At 40.9% G+C, this 20000-nt stretch overlaps 1 protein-coding gene across 1 annotated transcript in view; it reads right to left on the minus strand.

Moving 5' to 3' along the window:
- LOC148374116 (Na(+)/H(+) exchange regulatory cofactor NHE-RF2) overlaps positions 1–19202 on the minus strand; it is a 55832-nt gene extending 36630 nt beyond the window's left edge. The window contains exons 1-2 of the mRNA XM_088332788.1: positions 18675–19202; positions 14871–15185 (exon numbers count right to left, since the gene is read on the minus strand). Coding sequence (XP_088188914.1) covers positions 14871–15185; positions 18675–18881 — 522 coding nt within the window. The 5' untranslated portion in view covers positions 18882–19202. The remainder of the gene's footprint in view (positions 1–14870; positions 15186–18674) is intronic.
- Between the last annotated feature and the right edge of the window lie 798 nt (positions 19203–20000).

Below are 20000 nucleotides of genomic sequence, written 5' to 3' on the forward strand. Positions count from 1 at the left end.
AGGGTCTCCTCTGCCTGCGGTCCGAAGATAGCTGAGATGGGCTCCTGCATCCCCGCGATGTTACTAAGGATAAGCGATGCAAATAATGGAAGGATGGATGGAAATCACCATACACTTCCACGTACAGGTTATATTTAATTAATGTCATTTAAGTGTGCAAAATTTTGAATGAACTGAACTATTTACACAAATGTTTAGATTTAAATGTCCTACCCAAACCAGAAACGAATTTACAAATGTCACAAATGGGTCAAACATGAAAATCTGCGAATGGAATGACATATCATAATTGATGCTCTTTTGTTGAGCATCCTCAAGCTGAGCCAATTACTTGTGTAACCAGCATCAAACAAGTGTTTGGACAATTCTTTGTTCAGTGGAAATATTCTTGTCTGAATACTCTACTGCAGGGGTCAGGAACCTTTTTGAACCAAAGAGCCATGAAAGCAAAAAACGTTTTAAAAAGAAATTGAGAGAGCCACATCATATATTTTCAGACAAAATTGAAAAAACTGCCAAACACGTTTTCTAGACAAAAGTTAATTCTTCAGCACATTTTATTTCACTGTGTGTCATTTGATGATTTAATCAAATGTATGAAATGATAATAATGCCAAATCCTGTGTCCCACATCAATGTAATTTACAATTTGTCTTCCACCTTCAGTTAAGAGTGTTGAGGCAATTTTTTTCCATGAAATTTGTCCTTAATAACGGTTTCAAAACAATGTGCATGCAAAGTTCTTTTGTAAAAATGTTACAAATTACTGCAAACGATAAGCATATCGCCATATTCACTTTCGGTGTAGACTGCACTGAGCGAGAGAGAAGGAAGTGCCTTGCGCTGTGTGCAGGGATCCGCCCACCTGTACTGCTCACCCAATCAAAGTCATTAACCAGCGTTTTTACTTCTCAGTTTAAATGGTTTCTTATCAAACTTCTGCATTAGGTTGCTTCGGCTTTATATGGACCAAAATCGGGATGAAATCACTTGACTTTGGAACGCCACAGAGAGATTTGCAATAGTTACATTTTATTTCGGAGCCATACGTACTCATGAGAAGAGCCATATATGGCTCCCGATCCATAGGTTCCCTACCCCTGCTCTACCGTATATCGACTGGGAAAAACAGTTTTTCTGTGTGAATCTACAGTGTGAAACTTTTGTAAAACATGATGGTATTCGATGGAATATGCTGTATTCCTGGCAACAAATTCGTACAGATGCGATGCTTAAAGTTATTTCCAAAATATTAAACATGCAAAATGTGAGAATATAGTACATGGCTTTTGCATTAAAGCTCTCTATATTTCAATGGTATATTCAAATTATTTTACAAAAAGACAGCATGTTTTGTCAATGTCATCTTAAGATGTGATCATCCAAGAAACACCACCACCGTAGCAAGCCAGTCGCCATATTATTTTACGTGTAAATTAGTTGAAGGGGTTACGAAAGTTTTTGTGGAAAATGCATAGGCGTTGCATTACAGGCTGATGCATTAATGGTACAACAAAGAGCTAGAAAGCCAAAAAGGGGGTAACTGGCAAAAATTACGTATATAGAGCCACCAACAGGGGCTAACCGGGACCAATAAACAGAAGGCGGTCCAAGCCTTGGAGGAAAAATTTGAGGCTGACGGGCGAAAAAATCCGCAGTGAGCAGTCAGGCTAACTTGGAACCAACTATGAAAAGCAGTACGGCGACAAACGCAAAGCCGGTTGGGAATAAACCAAGGGACACGGCAAAACCAGCGCTAATGCCAAGCTAGCCAACCGAACAACACGTGCAGCCAAGTAGCGCCAACCAGGGGCAAACAATGGAAAACCATCGATCCCCAACATCAAAAGAGGCGAAAGCAAACAAGGAATGCATGCTGTAACAGCGGCAAGGAACTTGCCCTAAGCAGTTTTTGAGGTCGAAGCACGAAACCCAGAGAAAACAGACACAAGGCCCCCAGGGACATGGCAAGCAAAGTTACAATTCCTCCAAGCACAAATGAGCTGCATGCAATAGTTTTTCACTACAAACCCTGTCTGCCTCATATGTTGTGTAAGGGGAATTTGACATTTTGACACATATGGACTATAGAATAGAATAGAATATACCTTTATTGCCATTGTTACAAAATGGGTTAACATATTGTGACAACGAAATTGGGCATGACACTCCAGTTTCACACATTCACACTGAGGTAAAGAAACCAAGAAGAACAGAGAAGATAAGGTTATAAACTAAGGAGGATAAGGTTATAGTTATAATTTATACAATATATACACAAAGAAATGACGGCATGTAGGATGTTACATACAGTTGGTATCGTAAGGGTTTGTGCAATCTGCATTTGGTGCAAAAATAGTCAACATAGTGCAAAAATAATAGTCAACATTGTGCAAGGTGAGCAGTAAACGTAGTTTTTTTTATATTGTTGTGGATAGGTAAATGCATTGGTACACTACCTATTTTATATCTATTGATATCATAAACATGGCCGTCAGAGCATCAGAGAGTGCATGAGGCCACGTGGTGACAAAACAGTGCGTAGGAAGGCGCGTTTCATTGCAGCAGCAAGTGCACAGGATCAAAACAAAATGGCAATGGACAGAACACTTTTGAGATCAGCTTACAGCTGACAAGCCTTTCAGTGGAACACAATCTGAACTGAACAGATAAAAATGTCGTGCAGATATGGACCATGTTCTTTTATAAAATTATTTTTGAAGTAACACTTTCTACACTCCAATGCCAGTATGAACATACCACTATCTTGGACTAAGACATACATTTTTGATCACCAAGCCACCAACAAACCACAACTAATTCGTCATCTTTGAGCAAAAGCAGTTGGGCAAAATTGCTGACTCTGGTAAAAAGTAAAAATGACTGGATTTTTCTGATTTCCACAAGCACAATTTTTATACCAATAGTGTATTTAGATGAGTGGTGCGTCATTCAACTTAAAACAATTTTTGGGGGTTATTTTGCCCTTTAAAAGAGAAAACACGTTTAGAAGCAACTGTAACAAAAAAGGCCCCACATAAAATGATGTCTGGCCTGTTTTCCCACATTCAAGACAGGAAATTGATATAGATGATTATACTGTAATTTTTTGTAAGCAGTCCATATCATTACTTGCCGTTATAAGTCCCTTGAAAGCGCCAACCCTATTCATGACTCAGTAAAAAGAATAAAACATAATCAGGTAATTATACGTCCTCGGGGCAAATGTACCTTTACTTTTATGATCACACTCCTCTTATACAACACGTGTCCAGATGAGTTACATATCAGTCTTGCATTTCCTCTGTTGAGACCCTTTTACGTCCAAAAGACCCGCACAAACACAAATGCACGATCCAACCCCTGCTTCCTGATGTTACATAGTCAGTATTTGAAAAAGAAAGGGGGGGAAGGAGTTAGTAGACACAAGCTGCAGATGTTAGTCAGAAGAAATACACACTTGCATGAGGTGAAGTTTGTGTTATGACCAGGTCATGTACGTCTTCTAACGGGGTGAGGGGATTTCCTAGTTAGTAGTGACGACGTAAGTATGAAGGCTGCCGTCTGACCAAAATGTGAAATGCGTGCTCTGATCACCATTAACTGACTTTTATGAAACTCACGATGTGTAAATGTGTCATGACCAGAACAGGAAGAGGACCCAGATGCGTAACGTTACTCATAAGTTTGTTGAGCTATATAGGAAAAACAAACGGCAACGATCCGGTGCTCGCTGGATGAGGGAAGCAAGCCGCTCACGGGATCGAATCGTGTTTGGAATGCGGAAGTGGATCTTTCGGAGCGGGAGACCGTAGCAGGGTCAAACGGGAAAAACGTGTTGATAGCTGGAGTAGGAGATCAGAGCGTGGTCGGTAGTCAAAAACGGGTCGTTAGCCGGAACGGAAAATCAGAACGTGGTCGGTGGTCAAAAAAACTGGTCGTAGCCAGAGACAAACGGGGAATCAGGAAGAGACAAGTGGGAAATGGGTGAAAAAAACAGGATTGACGGGTGTCAGAGTCAAGTTCTTGCCTTGTGTAAATAGAGGTTCGCTGACGGACTGACAAAGGGCGAGTGAAAGCACTGAGCTTAAATAGGAGGGGGAACCAATCAGGTAACCAGCAGCAGCTGGCGCCAAACGAGTGGGCACAGGTGAGTGCAATGAGTAATCATGACAAAATGTGGCAGTCAGATTTTTTAACTTTTTTTCTGTGTATTCTACTGTTTGCTCAATCTTGTTCTGCTATCGTCGCCTTGGAGACGGAGGTCAGGAGCCACGTCTGCAGCAGCTGCTTTTCTATTGTAGTCAAAAGAATGCATCACGCTCACATTCCAACACGACAGCCACAAATAAACAAAATTAGACACAAATAATTCATTATTGTATCAATGGAATCTCATAGTATTCTCGACTCAGGACTGTGTCAACCGGACATTCTTTTATTACTTATATTTCATGTTGATGATGTGGTTTAAGGGTATAGTCAGACCAGCCCTTTGAGACTCCTTGTGATTAAGGGCTGTACAAATAAACATGACTTGGCTCGACAAAGCACCTTTTCTTTAAAATGATCCACTTTGGAAGCAGACATGTTTGCTAATAGCAATCAATATTCATTTTTCTACATCATTTTCTACAACATTCACATTAATAAGCATGGTGAGACAGTTCTAAAATCACCCATGCCAGCTCACGCAAATACATTGCTCCTGTTTATCCATATGTTGGACATTCTAACTTTGATGGAAACAAGATTGTCATGTTCCAAAGCAATGACAGTACAGTGATCCCTTGCTGTATTGCATTTCCCTTTTCGCTGTTTTCATACTTAGCGAATTGTCATTTTCCAAAGGACTATGTGCATTGTGTTCTGCAGCAGACAACACTCAGCAAATGCAATCACGTGGCAAGTCACTGAGGGCTGTGTGCGTGTGTTTTTTGGGTGGGCGTAACTGTCTGTCTGCGCAACTGTGATAGGTCTATGTATGCTGTCAGTCAAATAGCAGGTTAACCTAAATCAGACTGCGTAGCACGTCAAAAAGAAATTCCTGAATTCAATCAGATTCTGAGAACGTTCAAGAGAACGCAACAAAATGCTGATCACCACTGGGTGCTCGGTGGATTGTTATCGGGCCTGGGAAGAGAATGAGGCAGCGTTGGGGGGCTGCTGGTCTGGCCTTCTGCTGTGTCTACGTAACAAGTATCACAAGCCACCCTTGGCGAGCCTTCTCTCACCAACGCGACCTGGAACTACAACTCATGGAAAACGAGTACATTCATGAAAATTGCCTGCAGCTTGCTGGCGGCTCTCTACATGGCTTACTTACATTGAAAGGATAATCCCTCCAAAGTTGCTGTACAATAAAGACAATTCATTCATTCATTCATTCAACAGCAATTCTGTGTTTTGTGGTTTTAATTATAGATCTATAGTTGTGATTTTGTAACAGTTGTATATATTATATGTAACTGATATCTAATAAAATAAATAAATGTTTCTACTTTGCGGGTTTTGACTATCTGAGGACTTTTTGGGAACGCAGCCCTGCAAAAAAACAAGGAGTTACTCTATTCAAAAATATCAGGTGTAAGTAGAAGCATGGGACTTCAAAAAAAACAAAGACAGATTGTAGAAATGTTTTTCATACATTTTAACAGCGCACTCCCTTTAGGGCTAGCGTAGCATGCCCAAAGGCGTTCCATTCCAGTTTACACAAAGCATTTGATGAAAAATTGTTTCATGAGGTTCATTTGAAATCAACATCAATGTCAAGAACCGGAATGGAGGAGAACCCAAATGTGTGACGTTCATCAGACAAGCTTTTATTTTACGGGAAATGGGGCAGTCATGCACGTTAACACAAAACGCCAGTGATTCGGCGATCGCTGGGCGAAAGAAGAAAGGCAGAAGTCTGTCGGGGAACAACAGAAAGCAAGAGACCAATGAGATCTATACCAATTACACGAGCGGATACCGGACAGATGATGTCGATACTCGACAGAACGGGATCGAAAGGATTGATAACAGATATAGGAGACTGGAGACAGATATCAGACAGGACGAGAATGAGGGGCACGATACCAGACAGGATACACAAACGAGAAACCGGACAGATTCAAAACCCACGTCTTGCGGGTGCAAAAGTTTGTTGACGGACTGAACAAGGGTAAGTAAGAGCACTGAGCTTAAATAGAAGGGAAGCCAATCTGTCAACGAGCCGCAGCTGGCGGCACACGAGCAGGGCCAAGTGGGTGCCATGGTAACTGTGACAATCAACATGTTTTTAACAATTATGTGTTGCAATTTTGCACATTTTTGTTCTAAAAATGACATCAAATTTTGAACTAGCTTGAATGTCCATGAATCCAAATTTTCCTGTTTTGAGAAAATGAGCTGGTGTTGGGCCTAAGGCCGGACTAACTGTAATGTCATCTTTAGAACAGCCCGCACGGGGGCTGTTCACATTTGGTGCAAAGAAAGGGAAACGAGTCACCACACATGACACAATTTTGCTACCACGGCTGCAACAACTAATTGGACTTACAGCTAAATTATATTCAATTAAAACATTGATAACCAGAATGCCAAAATGTTAATATGTAAAAACCTGTTGAGTGTTGTTTTCCGCTTACATTGCCATCGTATAACCACATATCTTTACTTACAGTACTTAGCAAAAAATGGCTTCTTGAATCACTGCAGGCCTTTTGCATGGTCCCGAGGCAGTAATTTTGACACCAATAAATTACAAAATAACTAACTTGGAATAGAAACTATACACCCTACGACAATCCACTTTCTTCCCATGTTAAGGTTTTTTCCACTTACAACGTCAAAATTTACCAAAAATATTCATGAGAAAAGTAAGCATTTGGCCTAATATCCAACATTCATTAGCACACTTTTCCAATCAACTGATGGCTTTTGAAAAAAAGTCCATATTCCTTTCAGTGGGTTTAATTTAGGTAAGAAACAAAATTCCCCCGAGCAACTGGTAATCTCTTTAGCTTTAAGCAAATCTGCCATAGCGGATCAGGAATTTAACTGGACTGGATCCAAAAACTGTACAGTAAAATGCAACATGATGTTTGCAGGATTGCACCAACTGTATAAAGACTTCAAAATAAAAGCCGGCGAATGTCAGAATGGATGTTTTATGAGTGTGCATGTCGCCCAAAAGTTTAACTTGTGTGTTAACTAAGCTACTGTAAATATGAACTGATCAAGTGAGTTACTAGTTTCATTTAAGTTAACTTGCTGGCATAAAGATATTTTACTCGTTACCAAATATTGACCGGTGTTGTATATGAGGTGAAAAAAAAAAGGCAAACAAAACCGTTACAAATTGGTTCGCATAATCCATGTGTTGTTGGCTTTGATCACTAAAATAAAGTTGTTATCTTGTTGCTTGTGCATACTTTTTGCTTATCTAAGATGTAACAATCTACAATCTTTTTCTGTCAATTAGCTGGTATAAACTGACATAATTCCCGCCATTCTGCCTCAATTATAAGCACGCAGATTGGCTACTTCATACTTGTTAACAAACACGGAAAAACATGGTTCACATCTACCATTTTTAATCTTGTGCGTACATTCATCAAGAGTCATGTCAGCGTCATTTTTAAGATGGCTTGTTTTATTATGCGTCATTTAATATGTGATCTATCGAGTCGGACTGCCGAGAAAGGTGGCAACAATTTCAAGCACTTTTCAAACCTTGAAATTATAACTTTTCAAGCACCTGTACGAACCCTGAAGTTCCAAGAAAGTGACACCAGACACGTAACCTTGGACTGTGACGGGAAAAAAATCCGCCCGCTTGACAATGTGAGGTGTAAAGACAACCGCTCATTCTCTTCAGATGCAAGATACCCGACTATGCAATGCGCAGTATGTTGACGGGTGTTAAGTACAAAACACAGTACTGTTTGTGTGTGCATCTTTCAATATCGTCCTCTGCTGTGTGACAAGTGTAAAGGAAGGTAAACGCGCATACAGAGAGAGACAATACAAAAGGAAAAAACGTTTTTTATGAAGCAGTAACCACAGAAACCAATATACTGTAGTTATAGGATGCTTACCTGAGAAATAAATGTAAACACATACAGCACGTGCACAAGGGATTCACGGATGGATTTGGGTCAGAAATGGCACATTGTCACGTTTAATTAAAGTCACAGGAATGTTTGGCTGGTAACATTAATCTTTTTCGAGTGCATGACGGGCAAATGAGTCCTGGGAAAGTTTGCAAAATTGAAATTCTTTATGACTGCAAAGAATTTAAAGTGTTGAGCAGTGGGGTCCACAAAGCCATAAGAGAGAGTATCGTCGTGTTTTCCTCTGCAGCCAAAAAAAAAGAGTTGTAAACTGGAAGGCCATGTAAAGCCATAAGAGAGAGTATCGTCGTGTTTTCCTCTGCAGCCAAAAAAAAAGAGTTGTAAACTGGAAGGCCATGTAAGCTAAGTGCTAGTATGAGCGAATTTCAACTGACAAAATGACAAGGGATTCTTGAGGTTCGACTAAGGTATTTTAAATCCCCAATGAGTAATATTTGACTACTAGATGGCACTGTGTTCTCTGGAGCGAGGAGACAGTGCCACAGAACAAAGTGCGGTGACATGATGCCGGACTAAAATGACGACGACCTAAGTCGGGATTCCACTGTGTAAAAAAAAATACAAATTTATCGACCTATGATTTTTTCTATAAAAATTAACATTTGTATGATAGTTCGTGTATTTTTGTCAAGTATTTAAATCCATGTTGTTTTTTTACTGAATACCACTCGGAGGCACTAAATATTACACACTGTTCCTTTAAAGTAAAAGGGAAAACTGCACCGATCATTTAATTTTACATTTAATCTGGCAAAAAAGTCAATTTGATTTTGAGAAATTTAAACTTACTTGTCAATGCCACTGTGCACATATTGCATCTGCATACACCAAAACCGTAATTCCTAGTTTATTACACTTAATGAGGACCAGAAACCCCCTATCACTATCCAAAAATCTATGAGGTAGATACACCACCACCCACCTCACTTTTTGACATGCTGGCCCCTAATAGTCAACCGGGGAAAATAGATCACAACCGCACGGGGTCTGTTCACATTAGGTGCAAAGAAAGGGAAACGAGCCACCACACATGACACAATTTTGCTACCACGGCTGCAACAACTAATTGATAAAATGTATTCGAATCAATGCTTAAAAGTGTTAGTCCCCGCTCACAGAAATATGAGATTGGGGATAATAGATCGCGTCTGTATGAGTGCAGTTCACTTTTATGATATGGCGAAATATGGTTGAAACTGCACCAATACATTCAAACTGGTAGCCCTTTGCGCTAATCACTTACTAAAAGAGTAATTAGTTATAGTTATTCACTACTTCTTTCAAAACGTAATTAGAAATAGGCAATTACACTTCAAATATTTTGTTCACAACAAAAGTCAACAGTAAAATAAAGTTACCAACCAATCCCTCTCTATTTGATGTTATGTGCTTAATAACATAAGAACTGCATTCCCCATAATGCCACATTGTTATTGAGCATGTGCGGTGGATGTTATGGTTTACTTGCGAATGACACGAACGTAACCACGCCTGGTCTCAATTTAAACAAAGTAACGCATCGCTTTTGACAGTCAGTAACGGTAAAGACGTTGCAACATCGGAAAAAATTAGTTGAATTTCCCTGTTACTGAAAATAATAAAGCCGTTACGTAACGGCGTTATTTATAACAGCGTTATTCCCGCCACTGCTAACCAGTACCAAAAAAGTCCCTCTCAGGTCTAAAGAGGTTGGCAACTCCTGTTCTATATTTACAATATGTCAGCTTGTTGTTAAAAAGCCTAAAATTTTCCAAATTTCAAATATTAACATTTAATTACTTAAGATCTATAATTAGTTGTGATTGCTGCAGCAAGGCACAACTACATTGCCAAGTGCTGTAAGCACAGGGCAATGCGAAGCAGGCACAACTATTATAATCCCCCGAGATCTTATTCAATAAAATTAATATTATTATTAGTTGTGATTGCTTCAGCAAGGCACAACTACATTTCCAAGTGCTGTAAGCAGATATTATATCTATCTTCTTCTACCAAAATTCCGTGGGGAACTCCTCCCAGAGCTTTTGGAGTAGCCCAACGATCCATATACCAAAAATTCCGGCCCGATCAGGACTCTCGTGCGACAAGATGGATAAGCGATACGAGATCAAAAAAAGTCCCCATCCGGAATAATGGGTTTTGAGAATCTCCCATCCGGAATACATGGGCCCATACAAATCAATGGGTAGCCATGGCAACCAGGGCTTTCCTGAGGGTAGTCATGGTAATCAGGGACTGTCCAGGGTGGCTTGAGGGGGCCCGACCCACATTACCTTTAACCATGGGTAAATGGTGAATTCCAAAGATTGTGTGCTAACAAGAGGATGCTAACAGCTATGTGCGCCGCTAGCAAAGTGTTGGGCTGGCATAGCCAGCCCAAGCATTAGCGCAAGCTAGCTGTAAACACTGTTGGTGATTGGTTGGGCTGGCATAGCCAGCCCAAGTATTAGTGATGAGAGGTTGATGCTATGCTTACTTATGCTAGCTGTAAAAACTGTTGGTGACGAGTTGGGCTGGCATAGCCAGCCCAAGTATTAGCGCAAGCTAGCTGTAAACACTGTCGGCAATGCGAGTCCCCCACAGAACCAAGTTAAAAATTAAAAATACATCTCTCTGAGTTAAAAACTTAACGCTAACTCATAATGCTAACAACTCAACGCTACCGGTTCTCTACCAACATCTGCCAGATCAATCACAACTCTTACAATTGCCGCGGGAATTGTCTAGTTAGCCAATAAAGTGCCAATAAACCACTGTTACGTATTTGCCAACTAATCCTGGTTGGGTAAAAATTGGTATAGCACAGCAATTATCGTGAGTTCAAAGTTGCTATGTAATTAACTGGAAGTTTATAATAGCATTGCTAGTTACCATTGAGGCATATCACAAGGTAAAAACTGACATAGTTAAAATAAAGTTGTGTTCACACATTGAACTGACATCACTAGGGCTTACTAAAAAAGGTTTGCTTTTTTCATTCGAAAGATCAGTTGACAATGTAAAATACAAATGCCGTTAAAATAAATGTGCTGGATAATTGTTTGGTTATGATTAGTTCAACTGTTGAAATGTAAGCAAAGTGAATTCAATCCCGGTCTAATAAAGTTGCCCATTACCCTCACCTGGGCCATCTGCGTATTTTGACTCTGTCCGGTATCCTACTAGTGTATCCAGTATCCGGTATCGATCCCGCCTGTCTCGTCCTGTCCAGTATCTTGCTCCAGTCTCGATCCCGTCTGTCCCGTCCTGTATCTTGCTCCAGTATCCAGTATCGATCCCGTCTGTCCCGTCCTGTCCGGTATCTTGTTTGTCCATCCAGTATCCGGTATCGATCCCGCCTGTCTCGTCCTGTCCGGTATCTTGCTCCAGTCTCCGGTATCGATCCTGTCTATCTTGACTTGTCCGGTGCCTTGCTCCAGTCTCCAGTATCCGGTATCGATCCCGTCTGTCTCGTCCTGTACGGTACCTTGCTCCATTCTCCAGTATCTGGTATCGATCCCGTCTGTCCCATCCTGTATCTTGCTCCAGTATCCAGTATCGATCCCGTCTGTCCCGTCCTGTCCGGTATCTTGTTCGTCGATCCGGTTTGTCCTGTCTTGTCCGGTATCCTGCTCATATATCCAGTATCCAGTATCGATTCCATCTGTCCCGTCCTGTCTGGTATCTTGCTCGTGTAACCAGTATCCGGTATCGATCCCATCTGTCCCGTCCTGTCCGGTATCTTGCTGTTGTATCCAGTATCGATCCTGTCTGTCCCGTCCTGTCCGGTATATTGCTCGTGTATCCGGTATCAGGTATCGATCTCGTCTGTCCTGTCCGGTTTCGATCTCGTTTTCCCCTGGCTTCCTGTTTTCCCGTGCCTGACTTCTATGTCTCACTTCTTCTGCCCAGCAATCGCCGACTGGCTGGTGTTTGTGTTCCCGCGCATGACTGCCCCGTTCCCGTAAAATAAAGCTTGTGTAAAAACGTTACGTGTCTGGGTCCACCGTCTGTTCTGGTTCTGACAAAAGTGATTTGTATTGAATTTTCTGGTATGTTTTGTGAGAAAATACATTATGTGAAGCCAAATAAGTAAACACAACAACGTCCATTTTTATATTGTCGAAAAAAAACCCATCCTAAAAAAGAAATGTGTATCCATTAGGTCACATATATTTATACTTTTGGCTCAGTCACCCTACTTCCCTCCACAGCTTCGTTTGGCCATATACAGGAGGCCTCATGGAATAGCGGCTACAAGCGACAAAACAAAACAGATGCTAGAACAAAAACAATGCTTTCTCCTCAAGCGCCAGCAATTCAACGAAGTGATGCGAAATGAATTCAATGACAACTTTTCTTACATGTTATGAAACAAGTTAGACACAAGAATTCTTTGTCAAAAAAATTCCCTCTATGTGACTCACTGGAATTCCTCTCCACAGGGCACAAAAGGCAGAATCACACATCGTGGATATCGTTGCTAGGCCTTGTCAATCGCTAAAAGCAAGGACATAGAGAGGCTGCATCTAAGTGCAGTGTTCATTTTACCTCTGAAAAGTGATGGGTCCCGGGGACTCGCATGCTCAAAAATCTATGGGTCCCAACAGAGCTCTATGGGTCCCCAAAATTTAGTGTTATCGAGGTTGAAATTGTAAATCGGCGACAAATATATAATATAAATCTATATATTCATTCAGTTTTAATCATCACAGTTAATTGGTAATACAAAGCAAGTTATCACTTCAGATTTTTCAGTTCATATATTCTTTGTGGTTTGCTGTCCCGCCACAGTTATAATGCCTTCTCAAGGTCCAATCCATTATCATCTTCCTCATGGCGTAACCAGGAATATAATTTAGTCCATTTCAGCAGAAAAGTCCTTTACTTGCTAGGAGTGTTCTTTTGTTTATTTGCTTTCGTCGAATCGTTCGCTTCAACACACGTGTTTTCCTGCCTCCGCAATCTTCTGAATAATTTCTCCGCCGTTTTTTCATTTATTGCCGTTGTTCTCACTTTCTGCATTATGTTTTCGACTTATTACTGACACTGAAGAAATTACCAATTTTGAGTTGATTTTCACCTTCACTCGACGACACCCACCACAAATATGACGAAGCAACGAGATCTCTTTTGCCGAGATCGGCGTGCAGACAAAAACTCGAACTGCGAGACCAAAACAACAATGGCGGATCTGCCTGATGAAAAGTTTGGAGTGCTGTAAATCTTTGTTTAAAAAAAATATTAATTGGTTAATAATGACAATTTTGTGTCAAAAAAGTTGCGTCCCGGGGTCGCACGTTGATTTGACACTATGCGTCCCCAGCAAAAATGATGCGTCTAGGACGCAGGGACACGGGCAAACGAGAACACTGTAAGTGAGAACTTATGTGGTGGAAAAGCATCTTCTAGAACTCCAGATAAAACAGACCGCAGGAGTATAGAGTTCCTGTTACACAACTCAGAAAACGAAAATGTGACAAAATGTTGACAACTACAAAAGGATGTCAGTCAACAGGCTTTCAAACAACATCATGACAGTTGTACTTCTGTGAATTTCCTGTTTCGTAAAATGTTCATTTTCCAAACGTATGACTTTTGGGGGTTGTTGACCTCTCTTAACATAACATCTGAAAGATATTCAAAAGGCCTTCTGTGTATTTAACAGGGGTCTCACAATCAATTTACGTGGGGGCCACTGGAGCTGGGTTGTAGGTGAGGTTGGGCAAAATCAGGTTTTCCACGAGAAAATCTCTGATAAAAAAATTCAGTTCTTCTCAAATTTAACGAACTATGTACTTAAAGTAAGATCTAAAAGAAAACCAACAACATTAAGAATGAATAAGAAAATCAATCAATCAATCAATCAGTAATAGATGAATCCATAATTCACATGGACTACACTTTTATTAAACTTTTATATTAATGCGGGCGCCTCATTCTCTTTGCCTGTGGGTTGCGATTGGCCCCCAGGTCACGAGTTTGAGACCCCTGGTTTAAAAGGTTTGCCTGTATGAGATACTCATCAGTCGTGTTTGACACATAAGCTGTATGTGGATGAACTGGGGCAAGGGACACAAGGGAAAATGCAAATTTCATGATACAATAAATATCCCAATACAACCCACAATACAAAATTGAACTGAAAAATCATAGTACTGCATGCATAATAACAGCAGTGACAAAGAAATTTATTTAACAGTGTCAATCCACGTATTTCTCAATGCTTTGTTTCAACAAAGTGGGAGAAGAGTGATTTCGTTTTTGACGTATTTGAGAAATCTGTAATTGGGGCAGGGGGCAAAATATTCCAGTTAAACATTAAAGTACACTAATGAGCTATCCAAGAGAAGGTGTTAGAACTGCACAATGTAATGCATTCTGTCTCTTTTAAGAGATGATTTGCTTTAATATCCGAAACGACAAGGACAATATCGTGCCAATATTAAAACTGTAATATTACAGTACACTCGCCACGATGAACATACAATTAACACCAAAGTTTGCATCCATAGCACAACAATGCTTAATTAAAATTGATATGTAGATGTGCATACTAGTTTAAGCTAGCTAAGGTAGCCTAGCCATTTACGCAAACTTCACAGAATTCACATAACGGAAGAAGTTCTGTAAAGGAGTTTTGGGCCTGAAAAATGAAATTGAACGGATTTGCCTCTTAATCAGAACTTGGTGTTATATTTTTGAACATACATAATGTGTCACTAATATGTTTTTCGTGTGAGTTATTACAAGACAAAGAGTCTCGTTTACCTTCTTGATCGCTAAGGATGGCAGCCTCCTGCTGGGTTTCGGCACCTGACAACTTTTACTCCTCTGCAGCATAGACTGCAGGATAGCTGAGCCATCCTTCTTGTCCTCGCGTACGTCCTTGCTGGGGGAGGACGGCAATGACGTCGGCTCAGGGCTAGGGGGATCAGGGGGAGAGAAGGAGGGAGGCGGCTCCTCCCCAGGGACGGCTATTTCCTCTGTGGCCGTTAGGCGCAGGTTACGAAGACATTCTTGAGTCTCCTGGTCTACCACCAGTAATCGTGTCTCATTGTCCACAGCCTTGATTCGCTGTACCACCTGAGCGTTGGGAGACAAACAGCAATGACAATGAGTAGAGGATTTCAGTCACTTTGTTTAGTAACCGTAAATCTACTGTGGCAAGATCAATCTTGAGGAATGTGGTCAGGATATATCAAGAATGGCATGTCGCAATCTACCAACCGCAAGTGCAGCAAAACAGAAGACTCTGTCACATCCTCATTTCTGTCCCTCATCACAATTCTTTCCGGAATGAGTCGAGTCACTTCCACACAACCGTCTCGATCAACAGGTTTGCAGACGACAACTGTCATGTTATTGGAGGTCCGTTGTGTCACTTGTGGCTATTGGTGCCCTGCTTCTCTATGACCCACTACTGAGAAAGTTTTTCATGTATCATGATGTAGAAACTGAGCCAGTAGGGTCACTTTGTGGATGTCAAAATCAAAGCCTGAGGGCCAATTTCATGCCCACCATATAACGGTATGTGTCTATTTTGTGCTGCTGGATTGATAGTTTAAGTTTTGGAGAAGGCAGCTGTTTATTTGAAGCTGTTATACCACATTATAGGTGCAAATACTACTGTTGAACTAATGGTAATCAACAATTTTAAAGACCAATCCACCAATTACTACAAATTAATTTCTGACATGAGCGAGCAACCCAGTGAGTAGGAGCTCTGAGCAAACAAAAACAAGTTGGAGCAGCTAACGAGAGTGACTTTTGAGAGGTAACAAAAACGAGCAAGATGCATGTGCCCAAATCACAGGTCTTGGCTATTTGGTGCAGAAATTTGACAGCAAAATATGAAGGCCTGTTTAGCATGGCATGTCTTATGCGCAGGAGCCCTTCCCAGGGGAGACCATGAACTGGTTGCCAGTCAATCTCAGGGCACAGAGACAGACAACCATTTACTCACACTCACTCCCAGAGATGTTTTTGAACTCCCCCCCAATTAATAATAATAATAATAATAATAATAATAATAATAATGCATTTTATTTAAAAGCGCCTTTCAAGCCACCCAAAAAACAAGACATAAAATCATAAAAAACATAGGAAATGGAGAAGCTATGTGTTGTAGGCAGTCCTGAACAGGTGTGTTTTTAGACAGGACTTAAAAGTGGAGAGAGGTGTGCAGTTTTGGAGGTCCGGAGGTAGATTGTTCCAAAGCTTTGGAGCAGCGCGACTTGATCTACAATGTATGGCTTTAATATGTGGGAGTCTGGGAGACTACCAAAGTGCCCAGAGAAAACTCACTCGGGCACTCTGCCCAGGACTTCTGATCTGTAGGGCATATGTGCTATCCACTCACACACCATGCTGCCCATGAAGTACTACATATTTGGAACACATGAGAGGTATAGTAATTGTCATTTATATCATGCTATTTGACGCAAAGTTGCCGATTGACGAAAAAACATTGTAACTATTAACATCTCAAATAAGCACAATGTATGTTTAAGTGGCCAGATTGCAACTTTGTTGTAGTGATCAAAGTCAAATACAAAAAAGTTATTTTAATCGGTAGAGATGTGCGAGCCACTTTGTGGAACTTTTGTGTGTGACATTTCAAATCATATACAACGCTGGTCCATATCAGGTAAATAACAATTACAATACATTTTCATGACATCAAATTAAATGGACAAAACTAGTGGCTCGGATGACCAGTTCATTTTTAAAGTAGCTTAGTTCACATATCTGTTAAACTTTAGAATAAATTACTTTCCTTGGCTTGCACCCACATTAAATACATTCTCCATGCCTAATGATGACCTTGGTCCTGCCAGTTAGTGTAATGGCTTGCAGCCACAGGCTTCTGCATGTCTTTGAATAGGCCTGTTTTCTCTTGGCAAAACAAAACTTTGTTTCTTAAAATTGCAATTTGTTCACCCATTCACACAACAGCTGAGCATTATGTTAAAATAATATTAAATTGTGACTACCTCAACGGAAATGTTTAAATCCAAGCTTAAAACTTACATCTATTCTATAGCATATGAATAACCTTTATTTTATGTTGACAATATCTGTGTATTATTTGCCCTCATGTAGGTTTTAGATCAGGGGATGGTGTCATAATAGTCTGTAGTTTGCAATAGTCTTTGATCTGTGCAGCCCTTTGAAACTCTTTGTGATTAGGGGCTACAAAAATAAACATGACCTGACTTGACTATAAAAACGCAACTCAACACTCAAATTTTCTCCCGCTCCATTCAAACTCGTACTTCTACTCCCTCGGTTTTGGGTCAACAATGCGCACGCCTCTTGTGGTGATCCCGTGATGACGTAGGCTGGAAAGGGGTCTATTAGCAATGGTCAGAAAAGACCTGGTATGAACAGCCAATTACAAATGTCAAAATTTAATCCAATCGTGGTTTTCACTTGATTTGCACTATATATATATATATATATATATATATATATATATATATATATATATATATATATATATATATATATATATTTGTATATATATATGATGTAATAAAATGTACCATATTTAATAAGGTGCATGTGATTATTAAACACAACTCCAGAGATACCCCTTTGTGAATTTATATTTCATATTTAAGGTGCATCCAACTCTAAGGCACATGAGATTAAAACAGAAGATAAAAAAATATTTCATAGAACATAAATATCAGGGAATCTTGTTCTAAAATGAATCCATTCATTTATTAATGGTTACTATGATTATAATGCGCACTGTCGAATCTTTGGCAAATGTGTATTTTTTGGGTGTGCTCTATTGTCCAAAAAATATGGTATTTTAGTTGTCTTGTTGATATTGTTTGTATTGTATTTTTGTTACATTGCTGCTTTTATATTTAATCTTTTGATTTCTGTTCTGACATTGAGGTATGTATTTTTGATACCGTTAAAAATGTGCACATCGTATCGTTTACACTATTTGCATTTTTTTTGCACTATTTTCAAAGTGTTGTGACATGGAAGGTATTAGGGTATTATAGTTTTTTTGGTTTGTTCTGAATCAGGAGTAATACACACATTTTAATATATTCAGGCAGTAGCTCAGGAGGTAGAGCGATCGTTTTAGGATTAAGGGATCCCAGTTCGAATCCCGGCTTGTCCGTGTTACATGTCGAAGTGTCCTTGGGTAAGACATTGAACCCCCAATTACCCCCAATAAGCAGGTTAGCGCCTCACATGGCTGCACGGCCGCTATTGGGAAATGTGAAGCAGAATGTAAAGCGCTTTGGGAAGTCATTGACTTGAAAAGCGCTATATAAATGCAGATCATTTCATTTCATTTCATTTCACACTGCTACGGTTTGCATTGTGGTCATTTTATACAAAACAGACAATTTTGGGCTGTTGTTAATGTAATTTTGAAGTAACTCAATGTGGAGTTCATTTATTCAACGTTCATGAGATTTCTAAGCAAAGCGCATCAGTATCGGACTGCTGTTGACCGAGATTATCATGTATCTATTTGGATTGGATCGATACTAATAAACCCAACATCGCCCACCCCCTCGTGTGGAGCACATTTGTACCTACCTGGTGGTGCGTCTCCCTCTCGACGTTGACGCCATTGACCGCAACCACCCGGTCGCCCGCACGTAAACCCGCCGCTTCTGCAGGCGAACCGGGCTCAACTTTGCGGATGAACTGGCCGCTCTTCCCTTTCTCACCGTGCAGGTGAAAGCCGTAGCCTTGCGCCCCCTTGGCCATGACGCAAAGCCTCGGCTTTTTCTCGTTCGCCATGTCCTCTCCTACTTGTAATACCTCCACAGAGTTCAGTTGATATTTTGGGGGAGGAAAACCTGCGAGTCCGCTTCAAACATGGACTATGTGCATTGCTGCTATTTGCACACGCTCGCCGACTATAGCTCCCAAAAGTGCATCAAAAGTTAGTAAATCCGCAGAGGGGTCAGGCGCATTCCTGCCTGGCGAATACTTTACACTTCTTAGTTGTCATTCTCACTCGCTCTGCTGCAGCAGGATAATGTACGTCGTTGCACAAGTGAGCTCCAATTTTTCCCTCCACATCGAAGCAACAGCAGCACTTGCACAGCCGATGTGGAGCACCGGGGGGCGTCACATCCAAACGAGAACGATGTCGCGATGCGTTGTGCAAAAAACAGTTAAACACCGCCTCTAAGTGGCACAAAGCGTTCAAATGCTGCTTTTTTTTTTTAAACGGGAGGAGGAATCAAGGACATAAAGTGCGTGTTGTGTAATATTTAGCGCTTCCTAGTGGTGAGAAACTTCATCCGTAAAATTATTGAATATTGAATAATGAGTATAAAACATGCTTCTCAACTGGTCTGACTTCAGGAAATACACAACACCCCATCATAAATATAAGCCACGACCCGAATCGAAAGAAAAAAATTCCACGAATTGTGCAGTTTGAACCATCCATCCATTATGTGCAACACTTATCCTCAGCTATCTTCGGGCAGTGGGCAGGGGAGACCCTGAATTGGTTGCCAGCCAGTCGCAGGGCACACAGAGACAGACAACTCACTCGCTTGAATGTTTTTGGAAAGTGGGAGGAAACTGGAGTGCCTGGAGAAAACCCATGCAGGCAAGGGGAGAACATGTAAACTCCACACTGGGATGCTGTGGCAGCTGGGATTTGAACAATGGACCTCTGTACTGTGGGGCTGCGCACTAACCACCCAGCCGCCGTGACACCCTTAATATTGTCTCATCTCATCTCATTAGCCGTACCGCTTATCCTCATTAGGGTCGCGGGGGGCTGGAGCCCATCCCAGCCATCTCCAGGCAGTGGGCAGGGGACACCCTGAACTGGTTGCCAGCCAATCGCAGGGCACACGGGGACAGACAACTCACTCGCTCGCTCATTCACACCTAGGG

Source organism: Urocampus carinirostris, chromosome 1, assembly GCF_059441175.1.
Source record: "Urocampus carinirostris isolate Australia breed hairy pipefish chromosome 1, RoL_Ucar_1.0, whole genome shotgun sequence".
NCBI lineage: Eukaryota > Metazoa > Chordata > Actinopteri > Syngnathiformes > Syngnathidae > Urocampus > Urocampus carinirostris.